Genomic DNA, 14,205 nt, shown 5'->3' with positions numbered 1-14,205 from the left:
TTAAGTTGAAATATGCACTGCATAATGTGGTTGTAGGAGTCAGCTTCCACAAAGCTGCTGGTCTGGGCCTTTGTTCACACGGAATTAGACATCCTTTGTTTTGCCCCTCCTTCTCTTCTTCAGCAGTCATTCAATGACAAGCGTAAAAAGAACCTCTTTTCCCGAAAATTTCCCTTCTACAAGAACAAGGACCAGAGTGAGCAGGAAACCAGTGATATTGACCGTAAGTATGTGGCACTCAATGGAGAGAAAGCACAGTAGAAGGGCCTGCTAGATTGCAGTAGGGTGTTACCATGGAGACAGTTTCATGAGCTGCAACAGGCTAACGAGCTTGGCGTGCAAATGACAATCCAATCTGTAGGATCAATGCGATCATTTGTTTGCTCTTAAAGTAAATTTTAACCCAAGAGTATATCCCAGTTTGCAGTAAACTGGTTAACACCGCTGAATAAGCGTGTATATGTAACTGGAGGAGATAACAGCTCTTCAGCGCTGTCCGTAATGGTTCCTCAGATGTCACTCTGAGGAGTGTGCAGAGCAGCAAACAAAGTGTGGCTGAGCTTAGTGGGCTCCCCACTCAGTCCCTTTGGACTGGCAGCTTCAAAGTCACTCTGCTCTAATCCAGTTTCCTTAATGAAGAGAGGTTAATTTGATTGTTTTTGCTTGCTTTAAAAAAAAAAAAAAGTGTCTTTTCAAAAAGTGTATTTGCAAATTCAGACCAGTTCTGCTATAAACTGCATTCTCTGCCATTTGCACCAGTGATTACACTTTATGTGCCAGTCTGGTTCATTCCTATAGGCTTATCTTCCCTGTGATGTTCTGGGAACTGTCTCCTGTCGTAGCGCCAATTTTATATATTACTGACAATTATTTTCTTTGTGATTGTCTTTTTATTGCTTGCCCTCTGGGGACTACTCTGCAGGAGGTCCCTGACGACATGGGATCAAAAGGCCTGAGTAAGTGATCAAAATACTCCCAAGTTATTTTAACCTCCATCTGAAAAATTACTTTTTTTTTTTTTAACAGATCTCTTTGAGACTGGTGCTCTACTGACATAAGGAGGTTGACTCTAAAAATGTTACATAAGATTTTTCTAGTTTGTAATGTTCTGGGGGTTTTTGCTTTCAGGAACATATTACTTTTTAGGTGATTATGACATTAGTGTGTTTTTGTTGCTGTCCAGAAGCGTACCAGCACCTACTTGTTTGTCCTTGGTAGTGATTGTGTTTGTAAATTTGTTGATACTCATATATTTTGCTAATGTCATTTTTATATTGGTTTTGTGTTTTCATTATTAAAAGTTACCTATGGATTTTCACAGCCATAGCAGAACTATTGCCATAATAATTTTAGCAGTTGTCAGTCCTCTCTCTAGGTGACTGATGTTGGCAGCTCTTTAAAAACAAACAAACAAGCTTTCCTTCACAGATGCCATGAGAGTTTTTCTGTCTGACTTGCTGAGCTCTTACGGTGCTCTTAGAGCACTGCTGACCAGGTGGTGGGGTAGCTGACAGAGGAGGCACGTAAGCATTAGTTTTACACAGCAAGATTCTACAGATTTGTGTAGAAGATTTGTGTACCCTGACATCACCTCTGTACTTAACATAAGTACTTTTCTTTCATGACAGATACTAAACAAGTAGAATGTTAGGGATAGTAACATTAGTCACTGAAGATAACATTTCTTCCCAGATCATAACTGTTCCCTTAATTCTAACCCACACTGTTCCTGAAATTGCACGTAGGAGGGGGGGGTACTTCTGTATGTGGCCTCAACCACTTAATAAGTAAATAAAAATCCTGGCAGCAGTAGCATTAATTTTCCATTTCTGAAACCAGTTTCAAGGAGATTCTTGGTTTAGAGCAGAAGACCAATGATAACTGACTTCTTTGGCCTTATGATCATTAGACTGTGTGATTTAATCCAGAAAAGTCACGAGTTGGTTCTGTTATGAAAGTTCTTGCACAACAATATTAATATGGAAGTGAAAACCTAAAAATTGCAGGGTTGTGTGTGAAATATGAATGTGTACTTTTCATAATCTTATTTTGACGTGCTACTTAATGTTTCTTCTTTTTATTAACATCCATTCCTTTTGTGTGAAATTAAGCTTGATCCTGAGAGCTATGAGAAGTACCTTAAAACTTTTATATGCAGTATGTATTGATTTCAGCATTTTGATATCACTGTTGTCTTTCATCTGGATTATTTTTGTCGATTTGCTTTCCTTTGGACTCACGCCATTTGTGTGCGTTCCTTATTTTTTTCCATTGTGTTGTAATTTCAGAGCATGTAACCTCTAATGCCAGCGATAGTGAAAGTAGTTACCGTAAGTGTTTTTAAGTTCTTTATTTAGAACCTTTCCTTAGCAGTTCTTTCTTTGCTTTTGTTTGTCTGTCTTTTCTGGGTATTTACATGTTAAATAGAACTTCCCAGTAAGCTTTCATTGAAATCCATGTTTGTGTGTTTATTGGGTACTGCAAAATTCCAGTGTCTTTTTTTTTTTTTAATTGACTAGAGAGAATCATTGCAAACCTCCTTAATGGATATTTGTCTTGTGATTTATGATTGGCATTGCTCAGCTTAATTTGAATTAATTCCTTTTTATTTAAATTATATATGTTAGCTAGACATGTTAAAACCCAAATGTAAATTTAGTGTTGACAAATATAATGGTAATTGTGCTTAATACAGGGAGTGTAACTGAACTGTGTAATCTGTTAAATAGCATAGTACCTATCAACAGTGAAGCTCAGATGTAATATGTAGATACCTCTAATGAAAGTAAAGGTGAACAAACATGTATTTACCCTTGCTTTTCAGCTTTCATTTCTCTATTTTGTCAAGTGTGGGTGCTTTGTCTGAACTATCTTGCAACATGACACACATTAGGTGCTGGAGCCAGCTGTGATAGAACAGCATGCTAGATGCACAGCCGTGCTTGTGCGTGTCCCTCATCCCCCACCAGTATATTTTTAAGTGCTAGACTGAATTACCCTTTTCACTAACCTGAGCTGCAGCGCTGTTCACTTCTACCCAAGCTACAGAAGTACACGTTCCCAGTGTGTAATATGCTGTATGATGCTGCTCTACAGACGTTTCTGTCTCGTTGGTCATTTCCAGTGAACGCCTCTGTGAGGTTGCTGAATTCAGAGTGGGAACCCTGGGTAGAGCAGAGCAAGCAGGCTAAAGCACTGAGGATTTATAAAGCAGCAGAAAAAGAAGGAACGGTAAAAGTCAAGTGGTGTGTCAGAGCTGCTCACTGATCTGCTCCTGGGTGCCTGTTAACCCAAGAAGAGGCACTTCAGAAGCACATGCTATTTATGGTAGGGTAATAAGGAAAGTGGTTCACCAACAGCTACACCTGTTTGGAAGCTGCATATACTGTCAGAAATAAGGAGCCACGAGTTTTCATGCGGATGCTTACACTTGAGAGAATGTATGCATGTACAAAAGTCCTCAGTGCTTACAGTGCTTAAAACTTGCAGACCAGTTGCAAAGAAAAACGAGCAGGGGAAGGCATTCGTGTTCATTGAGTATAACGCACATTAGACATGTATGGAAGTTGCCTTTGCGTATATGACTAACTTTCAGATTTTAACTGTTTTTAATGACATGCCATTAAAACTATCTAACCCTGACTGTTTCTCCATAAATTTGCTGCTGTTCTCTTTTTTTTTGTTCCCCCAAGGTTTTCCTCAGAGCTTGCTTTATTTATGTTTAAAGTTCATTATTGGTACTACTAGTTAGGTTTTTTTGTTACTTAAGAAGCACTGATTTTACTATGAATGTTATGGATTTGCTTATCTCAATGTGGAATTTGAAGCACTTTTTATTAAAATTATTTCTTTAATTTCTTCTTACTGCTGTCTAATATGAAAGTTATCTTGATTACAGATGAGTACGGTTGTTCAAAAGGTTCATTCTATTAATATTCATTTTTTGACAGTATTGAAAAAGCAATGACAATATATACTTTTTGCCCTCAGTCGGGGGTTGCTTTATAATTCTTACTGTCTCTTCAGTAGTTCACTTAACTAATCTTTGACCTTATAGCAGTGTGACTTCTCCAAAGAAGTATCTAATTATCTGTGGGCTGGGTATTTCATGGAGAAGTTGATAGTTGGTGATTCCTCTCCTTAGCCTAAAAAGGGTTCTGAAAGTATATACTGTCCTAAAATCCATTTGCATGAGCGCCTTTTTTGAGATATTAAAATCTTCAGGTTGCATGTTTTCATGTCTGTCTTAATGTATTACTCACTTGCAGTACCTTAAAAATTAAAGAAATCATTCATGTATTGCTGGAATGCAAATTTACTACAAATAAGATAAGTCTTATTTTTCTTAGACATTATAAATTTCAGATCTAAAAGATCCAGTGGTCTTTGCTATGAAGTAATGAGCGTGTATATCGAAGCAATATATGAATTTATAAAAGCCTTCATCTGCCATCTATTTTTTAAAAAGCTGTGGTATACCATTGGTGTGTTCCTTTGGCTGTTGTGAGTATGGCCTATGAATTCAAAAGAATGTTCTAAAAGCTACACAAGTGAGTTATTGAAGCGCTGCATTTTATTGATAGTTCATAGCGTTGTCATGAAATTTAAGCCTCTGTGTTCATAACTATAAATTCTCTGCTGTCGTGAAGTTGATTTTTAGTGATTGCCATGTGAGAAATCTTACTCTGAGACATTTTTGTTGGACTAGAGATGTTCTTTTAGAGAGATGGCAACTGAGGTATATTTCAGATGCTTGCACTAACATTTTAAAAGCCTGCAGCTGCTAAAGGTCAAAGCCTAGTTATTTTAGTTTCATTCACTGCTGATATGCTTTCTGGAGCTGAGAACAATACAAAACATTCTTCAATTTCAAGTTCATCTTTAAAAAGTTACTAGTTAAATAGTAGTGAAGTATATACAATTATAATATACAATCGTAATATTTTTTTGTACAACTGAAGTGGTTGAATGTCTTTATATAAGTGCCACTTCATGAAAAAATTACTGGAAGAGATGTACACCTACACATGCATGACTTTCAGCTGTGTATATAGAAAAATGTTGTAAAAACATTTAAAGTATGGAAAATGCTTGTAAAGATGGTGGCATTGCCTCGAGCAGTGAATGATACCATGCATGCATTTCATTCAGGGAAACGCAAGAGCATTTCAGTTATGCTTTAAAATACTTCTTGTGCTTGATGTCAGTTTGACATGCTAACGTATCTGAAGGAATTATATACTGTATGCATTTTATGCTTCAAAATTTTGTTTGGCATATCTTTGTGATTTTATAATTCATCGCTCTTTAAAAATGTCCTCCATCAGTATCACTGTAACACATATTTTGCTGATGAGTGTCTATATCGTTGCTGTTCATTTGATGACTCGATGTAAATTTATTGCTTTAGAAAACAATACATAGATCCTTCTTTGCATTTACCTTTCTAGGTGGCCAGGAGGAATACGTCTTGTCTTACGAACAAGTCAATCAACAAGAAGGTTTGTAGAGCTCACTTAGTATAACATGACTGTACTCTGAATTATCAGAATGCTTTGTGTGCACTTATGTACCAAGTGCTATAATGAACAACTTCATTGATTTTGAACTTTTGTTATCATTATTAAAATGAATACAGCATATAGGCATAAATTATTAAATACAGTTGCTAAATTATTTAGCATGTAATCCAAAGGTGTGCTAATTAACGTCTCACCGTTGCGTGGTTTATACTGCATAAGGAAAATAGGGTATATTTGTTTCATCAGTGTGAACCACAGAAATGATAGTTTTCTTCTGTTTCATATTGCTGGAGCATTCCCAGTGTTGCTGTTCCCTTCTGTCTCTGTCACAGGAAAATTCATGTCAGTAGATTATTTGTAGTACCAAGCCGAAGTCAAAATATTTCTAAGCCATTGCAGTCTCCCATTTCTGCATGCTGCTTCTTGTATGGCTGATTTGTTAGTTGTTAACCATATGATTTTTTTTTCAGGAAAAAAAGTAATTTTGAATAAAAAGGCAATTAGTGGGAGAAAACATCCTGTTACGCTTACATTTAGAATAAAATTCTTTTCACTGATTTTTAGTGGGATCCTATTATTTCCTTTTCACCTTCTCCTGATCTTGTTTCACTGTATATAATAGATGTAGTTTTAGTATTTCCATTCACCACCACAGGTGGTAATGGTTGATTTATATAATCTGATAAAATATTATATACATAATTAGATTAAAAATTTAACCTGTGAAAAGGGAGTGCTTGGTATCTGTTAACTACAAAATACAGTAAAAAAAAAAACAACAGAATAAATATATATAATGTATATACACAGATTGAATTAAGATTCCAGACATTCCTTTTGTGAATTGAAATTACATCCAGGAATTAAAATGTATTTTATAAGTCAAACTTTATTTGATCTGGACTTGTGTAGTAATGACAGAACTTAAAACTAAAATGTATATGGCTGAAATGATATGCTTATGACTAGATGTTTAGATATTCCTGTCGTTACTTGCAGTATAATTTGGTATCTTCTGCTTGTCCTTAAATCTCAAGTAAAAAGCCTTTATGACTTTGTTACAAATAAAGCATGTTTTAAAAGATGCTATACTTCATTTCATAAGGGTGTTAGTAATTACAGAAGCTACAGTTATGTGAGTATGTAGGTTGGGGTTTTAGAGGTAATAAGGCTTTTCCCAACAGTGAACTTGAATTTTAAGAAATAAGAAGTGAAATGATTTTCAGACTTCCCATTTTGCTGTTTTCATTAGAATGAAGGATGTTGCTTTGTGGAAAGGCTTTTTTTTTCCTACTGATAAGGCTTCAGAATTCAGTCATCTTCAATCACACTGAGCAGTAATTTGAGAGTAAAGATTTGACATCTTTGACTGCAGTATTAATTGATACATGCACTTTAACATGTTTTATTTTCTATTTAGAAGTAAATACTCTTTTAGCTATTAATACTGTTACCATATGGTGAGGCTTATTTTTTTAAACTGTAAAGGTTAGTGATCTCAATGAAATGTAATTTATGTTATTCCTCTACATTTAATAGTGAATTATACTCGACCTGTGATTGTTTTGGGACCCATGAAAGACAGAATAAATGACGACCTGATTTCAGAATTTCCAGACAAATTTGGCTCATGTGTTCCACGTAAGTTTCAGCAGATACTAAAGCAATTATAAATGGGTTTTTTGTTTTGTTTTGTTACTTTCTTCATAGACCTAACCTCTGTATATTGAGTTAAAATGTCAGGGTAATTTAATAAAGATTATTAATGGTTATTCATCTCTTTGCTTGTTACAGTTTTGCAGTTTAAATGGAGGACTATTTTTGGATGTTGTGGGGGAAAATGGTCTTTTTTTTTTTGCTTTAAAAATTACTGGTTTATATTTAAAGATACTACTAGACCAAAACGAGATTATGAGGTGGATGGACGTGATTACCATTTTGTCACTTCTCGAGAGCAAATGGAGAAGGATATTCAGGAGCACAAATTCATTGAAGCTGGCCAGTACAATAATCATCTTTATGGAACAAGTGTGCAATCAGTGCGAGAAGTAGCAGAAAAGGTAAATCAGTACCAGTTATGTTCGTTTACTGAGGTGATGATTTGACTGTGCTGACAGGGGGATAGGAGAATGGCAAGAAGCAAGTAGAAACCCTCTAAAGGACTTCTTACAAACCTAGAAACAAAGAGCACTGTTACAAATGCATTTAAGAGAAATAATTAGAGCATCATGATTAAACGGTGGGAGAAGAGCAACTTCTAAAGTGCTGACAATCTAGTCTTCTACCTGTTGTTCAAGATCCTTCAACACCTGGCATAAATTGTTGGGCAAACACAGCAAATACTGGCTGTCTTATCACAAAAGGGAACACGGACCAGTTACTGCTCTTAATTCTCCGTTCATAGGGCATGGGACACGTTTGAAGAGAAACCACATGAAAGATGTGGACAGGTCAGCATGAATAGTAAAATACTGTGCTAGAACATACAAAAACTTCATTTGATGGTACTGCTTAGCATCCAGATCAGTGGACTAGATCCTGGCAAAGTTATCATCAGTAGAAAGCAAACAGTTGTTCATTTTTTATGTGGGAAGAATGTATCTATCCTCTAAGAATTCCTGAAATAAAATCATAGAATCACCAAGGATGGAAAAGATCTCCAAGGTCATCTAGTCCAATTGTCCACCTACCACCAATATTTCCCCACTAAACCATGTCCCTTAATACATCTAAATGTTACTTGAAATTCTGTAGTTTTGTTATTCAATAGAGCAAATGTAAATGACCCTAGCAATCCCTTCTCTCAGGAAGAGGAAGGAAAACACATTCAGGAAAAGTGTTTTGGGATGTATGTAACCTGTTGTCTTTATGGTGCATGTGGGTTTGTATCCTGGCTTGCAGAATTCTGCTAGGTCTCCTGCTAATGAAAAGGATGTTCTCATTTTAGACTACCAGCAGAGGCCTTCCATTCTACTTCCCTTACACTGCCCCTTTTTGAAATGGTGATGTCACAAATTATTCATGTGCTACATAAAAACATGTGGAGTAGAAATTACTGTATTAGACATTAGAGGTGCTGAGTAATAGGAGGAGTCTTTGAGTTGAGGAAATCCTGGAGCGGTGGCAGGTTAATAATACTGGGCAAACAACCCTACCACATTCTGCTCCAACCCCCTGAGGAATAAGTTCTATTTGCTTCCTAAAAAATAAAAAGTAGTCAGCCCAAATAAGTGTAATTCATGGTCTCAAACCTGGTGTTTCTCGGGGTGACACCTGATAGTGTAGGAGAAAGATTATATTCAGTTCCATCTGACTGTTCTGATGGTGTCAGATTTGCTTGCCATCCGAGGTGGTTATTCCCTCAGAAATGTTCGTCAAGGCATCTGGCTCTTTTCTAAACTCTGACATGGCTACATTCTTAAATGAACCCTAAAATGTTAGTATGGTTTTGATGTACGCCTGCTCTGTATTCTGCACTGCTGATTGGGCTGCAGCTTCTGAGGAGAGAGGAAGGAAAATGGGTCAAGAACATCTCAAATTATGTATGATCCCAACAGAGGAGTGAGCACTGTGGGACCACATGCTAGCTTAGTGAAATCTTGATATCATTGGCGCAGGTGCTTTAATTTCCTTGGCTTTGCAAACATGGTTTCTGTTCTAAGTTATTACACTATGTGTATCTGTGACTTAAACTTTACTTATTGCCATTTTTCCTTTTCTCTCTTACTTTTAGGGTAAACATTGTATTCTTGATGTTTCTGGTAATGCGATCAAAAGGTTGCAGATTGCCCAGCTGTACCCAATCTCCATTTTTATTAAACCCAAAACCGTGGAAAATATCATGTGAGTAAAAGCAAAGTACCTTAGGCTAAATTGTTTGAGATTGGCATTGTATTTGAAAAACCAGTTGCATAATATGTAAAAATAATTGCAATACCTCCATTTTAAAAATCATGTAATGATTTGTTTTGCTCATGAAACTGCGTTGAATTTCTAGGGACTTTTAAACTAAGTTTCTAATTCAAGTCATGAGTGATTGAGAATGAACGCCACCGTGCAAAATTCCATACAAAATAGTGTCAGAACTGCTCGTTCCCTCTACAGTCTCCACTTAGAGATGTATTTGCTTAGATAGGTCGTTTAGGAGACTGCTTTTTTATTAGGTTAATACTCACACACTGGTTTAAAATTATATTTCCCAAGATTACAGATAGCTTTTTTATGTGTCTAATATTTTCAATCTCAGGGAAATGAATAAGCGCTTAACGGAAGAGCAAGCCAGGAAGACATTTGAGAGAGCTATGAAACTGGAGCAAGAATTTACTGAACACTTCACAGGTTTGTTTTGCTTGGCCAGAGCTGAAATTTTATTGCTTGCCGTATGGTAATTGCCTCATCACTGAGATAAGGTTGAACTTTTTTTTTAAGCTTATCTGTGATTGTTTTGAAGCATAAAACTACCCAAGTACCTCTGTGCTGATACCAATTTGATCAGTGAATTCAATGTCTGTATAAGTTTAACAGTCACTTAATTTAGTCTTTAAAACCGTGGAACTTTCTACCATATTTCTTGCTTTTGAAATGCAGATGTTTGCTTTGTCGATAAATTAAACACCTAAGGCTTTTTATTTGCTTCCAATTTTTGAAATCAACAAGTAAAGAATGTTAGCAGTGAAAACTCTGTAAACTGGACAGCAGGGCCCATAGCATACACAAATGCAGTTTGTTAACTGTAGCAGCAAGAGGTAGACTATAAGCACTCAGGCTGTGATTACTTTTTGCATCACGGCATGCAAATGAGGAGAATGATTAGGTCAGGACCTTCAGGAAGACAGTAATGAGCCTTTTCTATTCCTGTCCTAGATAGACACTCACTCCTATCTTTTCTATTATATTTTCTTTTGCAGTGTTTTAGTGTTTGCTGCCCAATTTACCTCTGTTTTTGTGACAGGTTACCTTTGCCCAATTCCTTCTTCCACATATTTTGTGGGCAGAGCTGCAAATGCAGAACTTCCTTAAACAGTCTGCTCATCCTGGTGGCTTCATATGGGAGGAAGTTGAAAGACCCAGTAGACTCCCTGCCTCAGTCTTTCCTGCTGCCTCATTCTCCGCATTGAGTGCTGCCCACCCAATGAGCAAATTAAGTCTCTCCCTTTTTGTCTGCCTCCCTCTTGGCTGCTTGGCAGCTGTCGCTGTTTATCCCAAGCCTACATCTAGCTCTCCCACTCTTCCCATAACTCTTTAACCATCTGCACTCAGAAAGCTACAGGACTTTCCAACATATATTCTTCAAATATATGTTCAATTCAACAAATTCTTCACCTTACGGAGATGAAGAATCGTCTCTTACATGATTTGTAAGTATGTCAGGTTTATTGTTCAGGAAACCAATGAGTTCATTTTAGTAGATGTTAAGTATTAGCTAGTAGCTGATATTCTCCCACTTTGTCTTAGGGTATTATATCAAGCAATTCTGTTAGGAAGATAAGGGCCAAAATTCAAGATACTACAAAATCTTGTGGTTCTTTTATAAGAGCTCTAATGCCCATGGCCGTGTTTCTTCTAAGAAGTGTAAGGCTTGTTGACTGGGGCAGATAGCAACATCCCATGGTCAGATTTGTCTTTGTTAAGTTTAGGGAATCTGTTAAAAGTACTTCAAAACATTACAGTCTCATTTACTGATGCCACCTATATGACTCAGATACCTCAGCAGATTGTGTGAGCATTCCCTAATCTGTTAAAAATACTACATGTGGGGTAATTGAATCAATTTCATCAGCAAATTAGGCTTAAACTTCACATTGAAGCATAGGAAGAGCACATCGATGTTCTGTTTTGAGGGTGTTGGGCTTTGGTAGAAGTGTGATTGAACACATCTGGAGAATTAAGATGTTTGCAATGTAAAGATGTAGAAACATCTTTCTACTGTGCTGTTGTGCTGTGAGCATTCCACGTGAACTATTGAATAATGGAACAACCTCCTCCTCTCACAGGCACTATGGCAATAGGCTGCAGATGGGGAGAAAGTTTTAAGAGGTGGCTATAAGTAGGAATGAAAAGGAAGTAATTTGCTTTAAAACAAAGCTTGGAAGCAGCAGTAATAAATTAATGCACGAAGAAGTACATCTGGCCTGCCTCCAATATTTATCTTTTTCATTAACTTTGTTTCTTGGCTTATCTCAATGCTGAGGCAGTGATCCTAATTAAAAAGAGGTTGCTATCTCATGGTGAACACTTTATCAGGCTGAAGTGTGGTAAGAACAGCTCAAACTTCACTTCACCCTCATTCTCACCAGACTGTATGTTGCTTTGATATATCAAAAATCATTGTGGCTCATTTCCAATTATTTTTTAGCCTTGGAGAATATGTACCTAAGAGTCTGAATATTAATTGCGTTTTAACTATATAAAACTTGAATCTATTGGCTACACAACAAACCCCATTAGTTCATCTTCTTCCTTGCCAAAACCAAAGTTAGTGCTCATGTACTGCACTGGGGACACAGCCCTGTGCTGTCTTGTCTTTTTATCTTGGAAACGCAAATGAAAGCTGGATCAAAGAGAATACCAGAAGCTGTGGAATGACTTGGGTCAGCTCTAGCGTGTAGTTAGGAAAGGCAAATAAACCTCCTCAGCTGTCTATGCATACATCTAACAGGAAAACCACATCCTACCCCTACACCTTTGAGTGGGAGAGATGGTGCTTTGTGTGTCCTGTAACAGCCATCAGCAGTGTCGATCCGTCCAGAAACACGGGAACCAGAGTTCTCAGTAGGCATCCATTCCTTCAGTGATCTGAAATCCCTTTGCTGCCCTGCGAGAGAAAGTAACATCTTGGTTTTGAGCACTTTGGTTTCTGTAAGGAGCAGAGAAAGATGGCTCCTGATTTCCACGTTATATTTTGCAGCTATTATCCAAGGAGACACACTGGAAGAAATCTACAACCAAGTGAAACAGATCATAGAGGAACAATCTGGGCCTTACATCTGGGTTCCAGCAAAGGAAAAATTATGAAAACGGATTTTTGCTTTTCATTTTCTAACTGACATCACCTTCTACATCTGACAACTCTTAAGCCCTTCCGGTGGAGCCTGCCTCTAGTTCCTGCCAGCGTGGTTCATACCCTAACCATCACATTCTGCAGTTCCCATAATGCTTTAAATTTGGTGTCTCTCTTAGTTTAAATAATTTGTATTATTGTGTGTTGTTGGTTTGCCATTTTTCAAACATGACAGTGGAATGGCCTGACCAGCTATTACTTTGGGGTGGGGGTGGGAGGGGATTGCTTGGTAAAATTCCTTAATGTTTAAGGGAAAGTAACTTTCAAAGATTTTTCAAAAAAGCTTTATAGACATTCTTTTAAAGTTTCGTAACAATTGAAAGAGAAGTTGTATTCCAGGAAGTTGTAAATCATGATTAACTTTGCACGCTTAACTTTAATAGCATGGTTTGGTCAGGGCAATCAATTTCAGGTTTTATTTTCTGAGTTAAATTCTATTCTCGCAGATTTTTTTTTTTTCTTTCCAGGCAGTTAAAGAGAAACTTTCAAATTTTGAGTTAACATTTTCATTAACTCCCATCACTACTCCTCAAGGGATATTCATTTTCATAATTTCATATGGATATTCTTATAATCTATTTTTTCATTTTTTTGCCAATAAAATTGCTAGGGATAAAGATGTGTAATGTTTTTAATCTTCCTCGTGCAGCACTATTTATAGTGTCTTACAAAAATTGTTTATAAATAATGGTCATCACACTTTTTGAGCCTAAAACATGTCTAGGTGCTAGGATACCTTGTATTTTCAGAGGAATGCCAAATTTCCATTGGCACCAATACAGAAAACAGCTGCAGAGATGGTTGTTGGGGCGATGAGAGAGCGATTCGTAGCCTAAAAATGTGTGTTCTTAGGGGTCAGATTTTAATGAATATTTTACCCACAATAACTGCCTATTTTGTTATAATAAATATATATATATTAAACTTTCTTTAACTAAACTCTGTAACTATGGGAATTATTTTCTTTACATAGTTGCGCACACGTATAAATATATATATATAAAAATATATATTTTTCTTTTACCACCTACTCCTAGCTTTTTGTTTTGAATAAAAAATACAAATTAGAATTTACCTTCCTTAATCACATGAAGTCAAACGGGCTATGGTGGCTGGGCAAAAAGTCCAGGGAATTATTAGTTACAAGAAAAAATATGTGCAAGTTCTCCTCTTTTCTACGGAATTTCAGGTGTTTGTCTCTTTTTGTTTTTCTTTGTAAATGCATGTCTTAACCAAAGGGAGAATTCAGAGTCAACTCTACATTTTCTTTTTCTGTATATGTTCATCTTGGATTGCGTAGGTGCAAGATCTTCCATTTGCAAAGCACAAACTTCTGTGCAGAATGTTATAAATGTGTTGTAGCAAAACATGGAACTACCTTCAGTAATGGAATTCTCTAATTCTCGTATGATGTGGTACCTGCCATTGCTTATTTGAAGCTGATTGTTCACGAGGGGGATGTACTTATGGCAGTCACACAACCAAATTCACTTTGGTTTGTAAGGAATTATCAGCACTATCCATTCCATTTGTTAGAAAGAGGAGAACAGCTAATAAACTTCATTGTACAATGTATTTGTCAAGTGTGTTTTTAATCCAAAGTAATACAGGTGTTGTAGTATT

The 14,205-nt window shown here is 36.6% G+C and overlaps 1 protein-coding gene across 5 annotated transcripts in view; it reads left to right on the top strand.

Moving 5' to 3' along the window:
- The window catches only part of DLG1 (discs large MAGUK scaffold protein 1), a 143,260-nt gene extending 129,107 nt beyond the window's left edge, over nt 1–14,153 (top strand). For 2 of the 5 annotated variants that reach the window (XM_021393513.1, XM_021393510.1), the window contains 8 exons: nt 127–223; nt 2,289–2,330; nt 5,451–5,501; nt 7,062–7,163; nt 7,410–7,582; nt 9,256–9,365; nt 9,769–9,860; nt 12,430–14,153. In XM_021393513.1, the coding sequence (XP_021249188.1) occupies nt 127–223; nt 2,289–2,330; nt 5,451–5,501; nt 7,062–7,163; nt 7,410–7,582; nt 9,256–9,365; nt 9,769–9,860; nt 12,430–12,536 (774 nt within the window). In that variant the 3' untranslated portion in view covers nt 12,537–14,153. Of the gene's footprint in view, nt 1–123; nt 224–922; nt 957–2,288; nt 2,331–5,450; nt 5,502–7,061; nt 7,164–7,409; nt 7,583–9,255; nt 9,366–9,768; nt 9,861–12,429 lie in introns of all 5 variants that reach the window. The other 3 variants (XM_021393512.1, XM_021393509.1, XM_021393511.1) reach the window with 2 other exon arrangements.

The sequence above is a fragment of the Numida meleagris genome, chromosome 4, assembly GCF_002078875.1.
Source record: "Numida meleagris isolate 19003 breed g44 Domestic line chromosome 4, NumMel1.0, whole genome shotgun sequence".
Taxonomy (NCBI): Eukaryota; Metazoa; Chordata; class Aves; order Galliformes; family Numididae; genus Numida; species Numida meleagris.
Note: the sequence above shows the minus strand (reverse complement) of the source record. Positions and strands in the feature narration are given on the sequence as shown.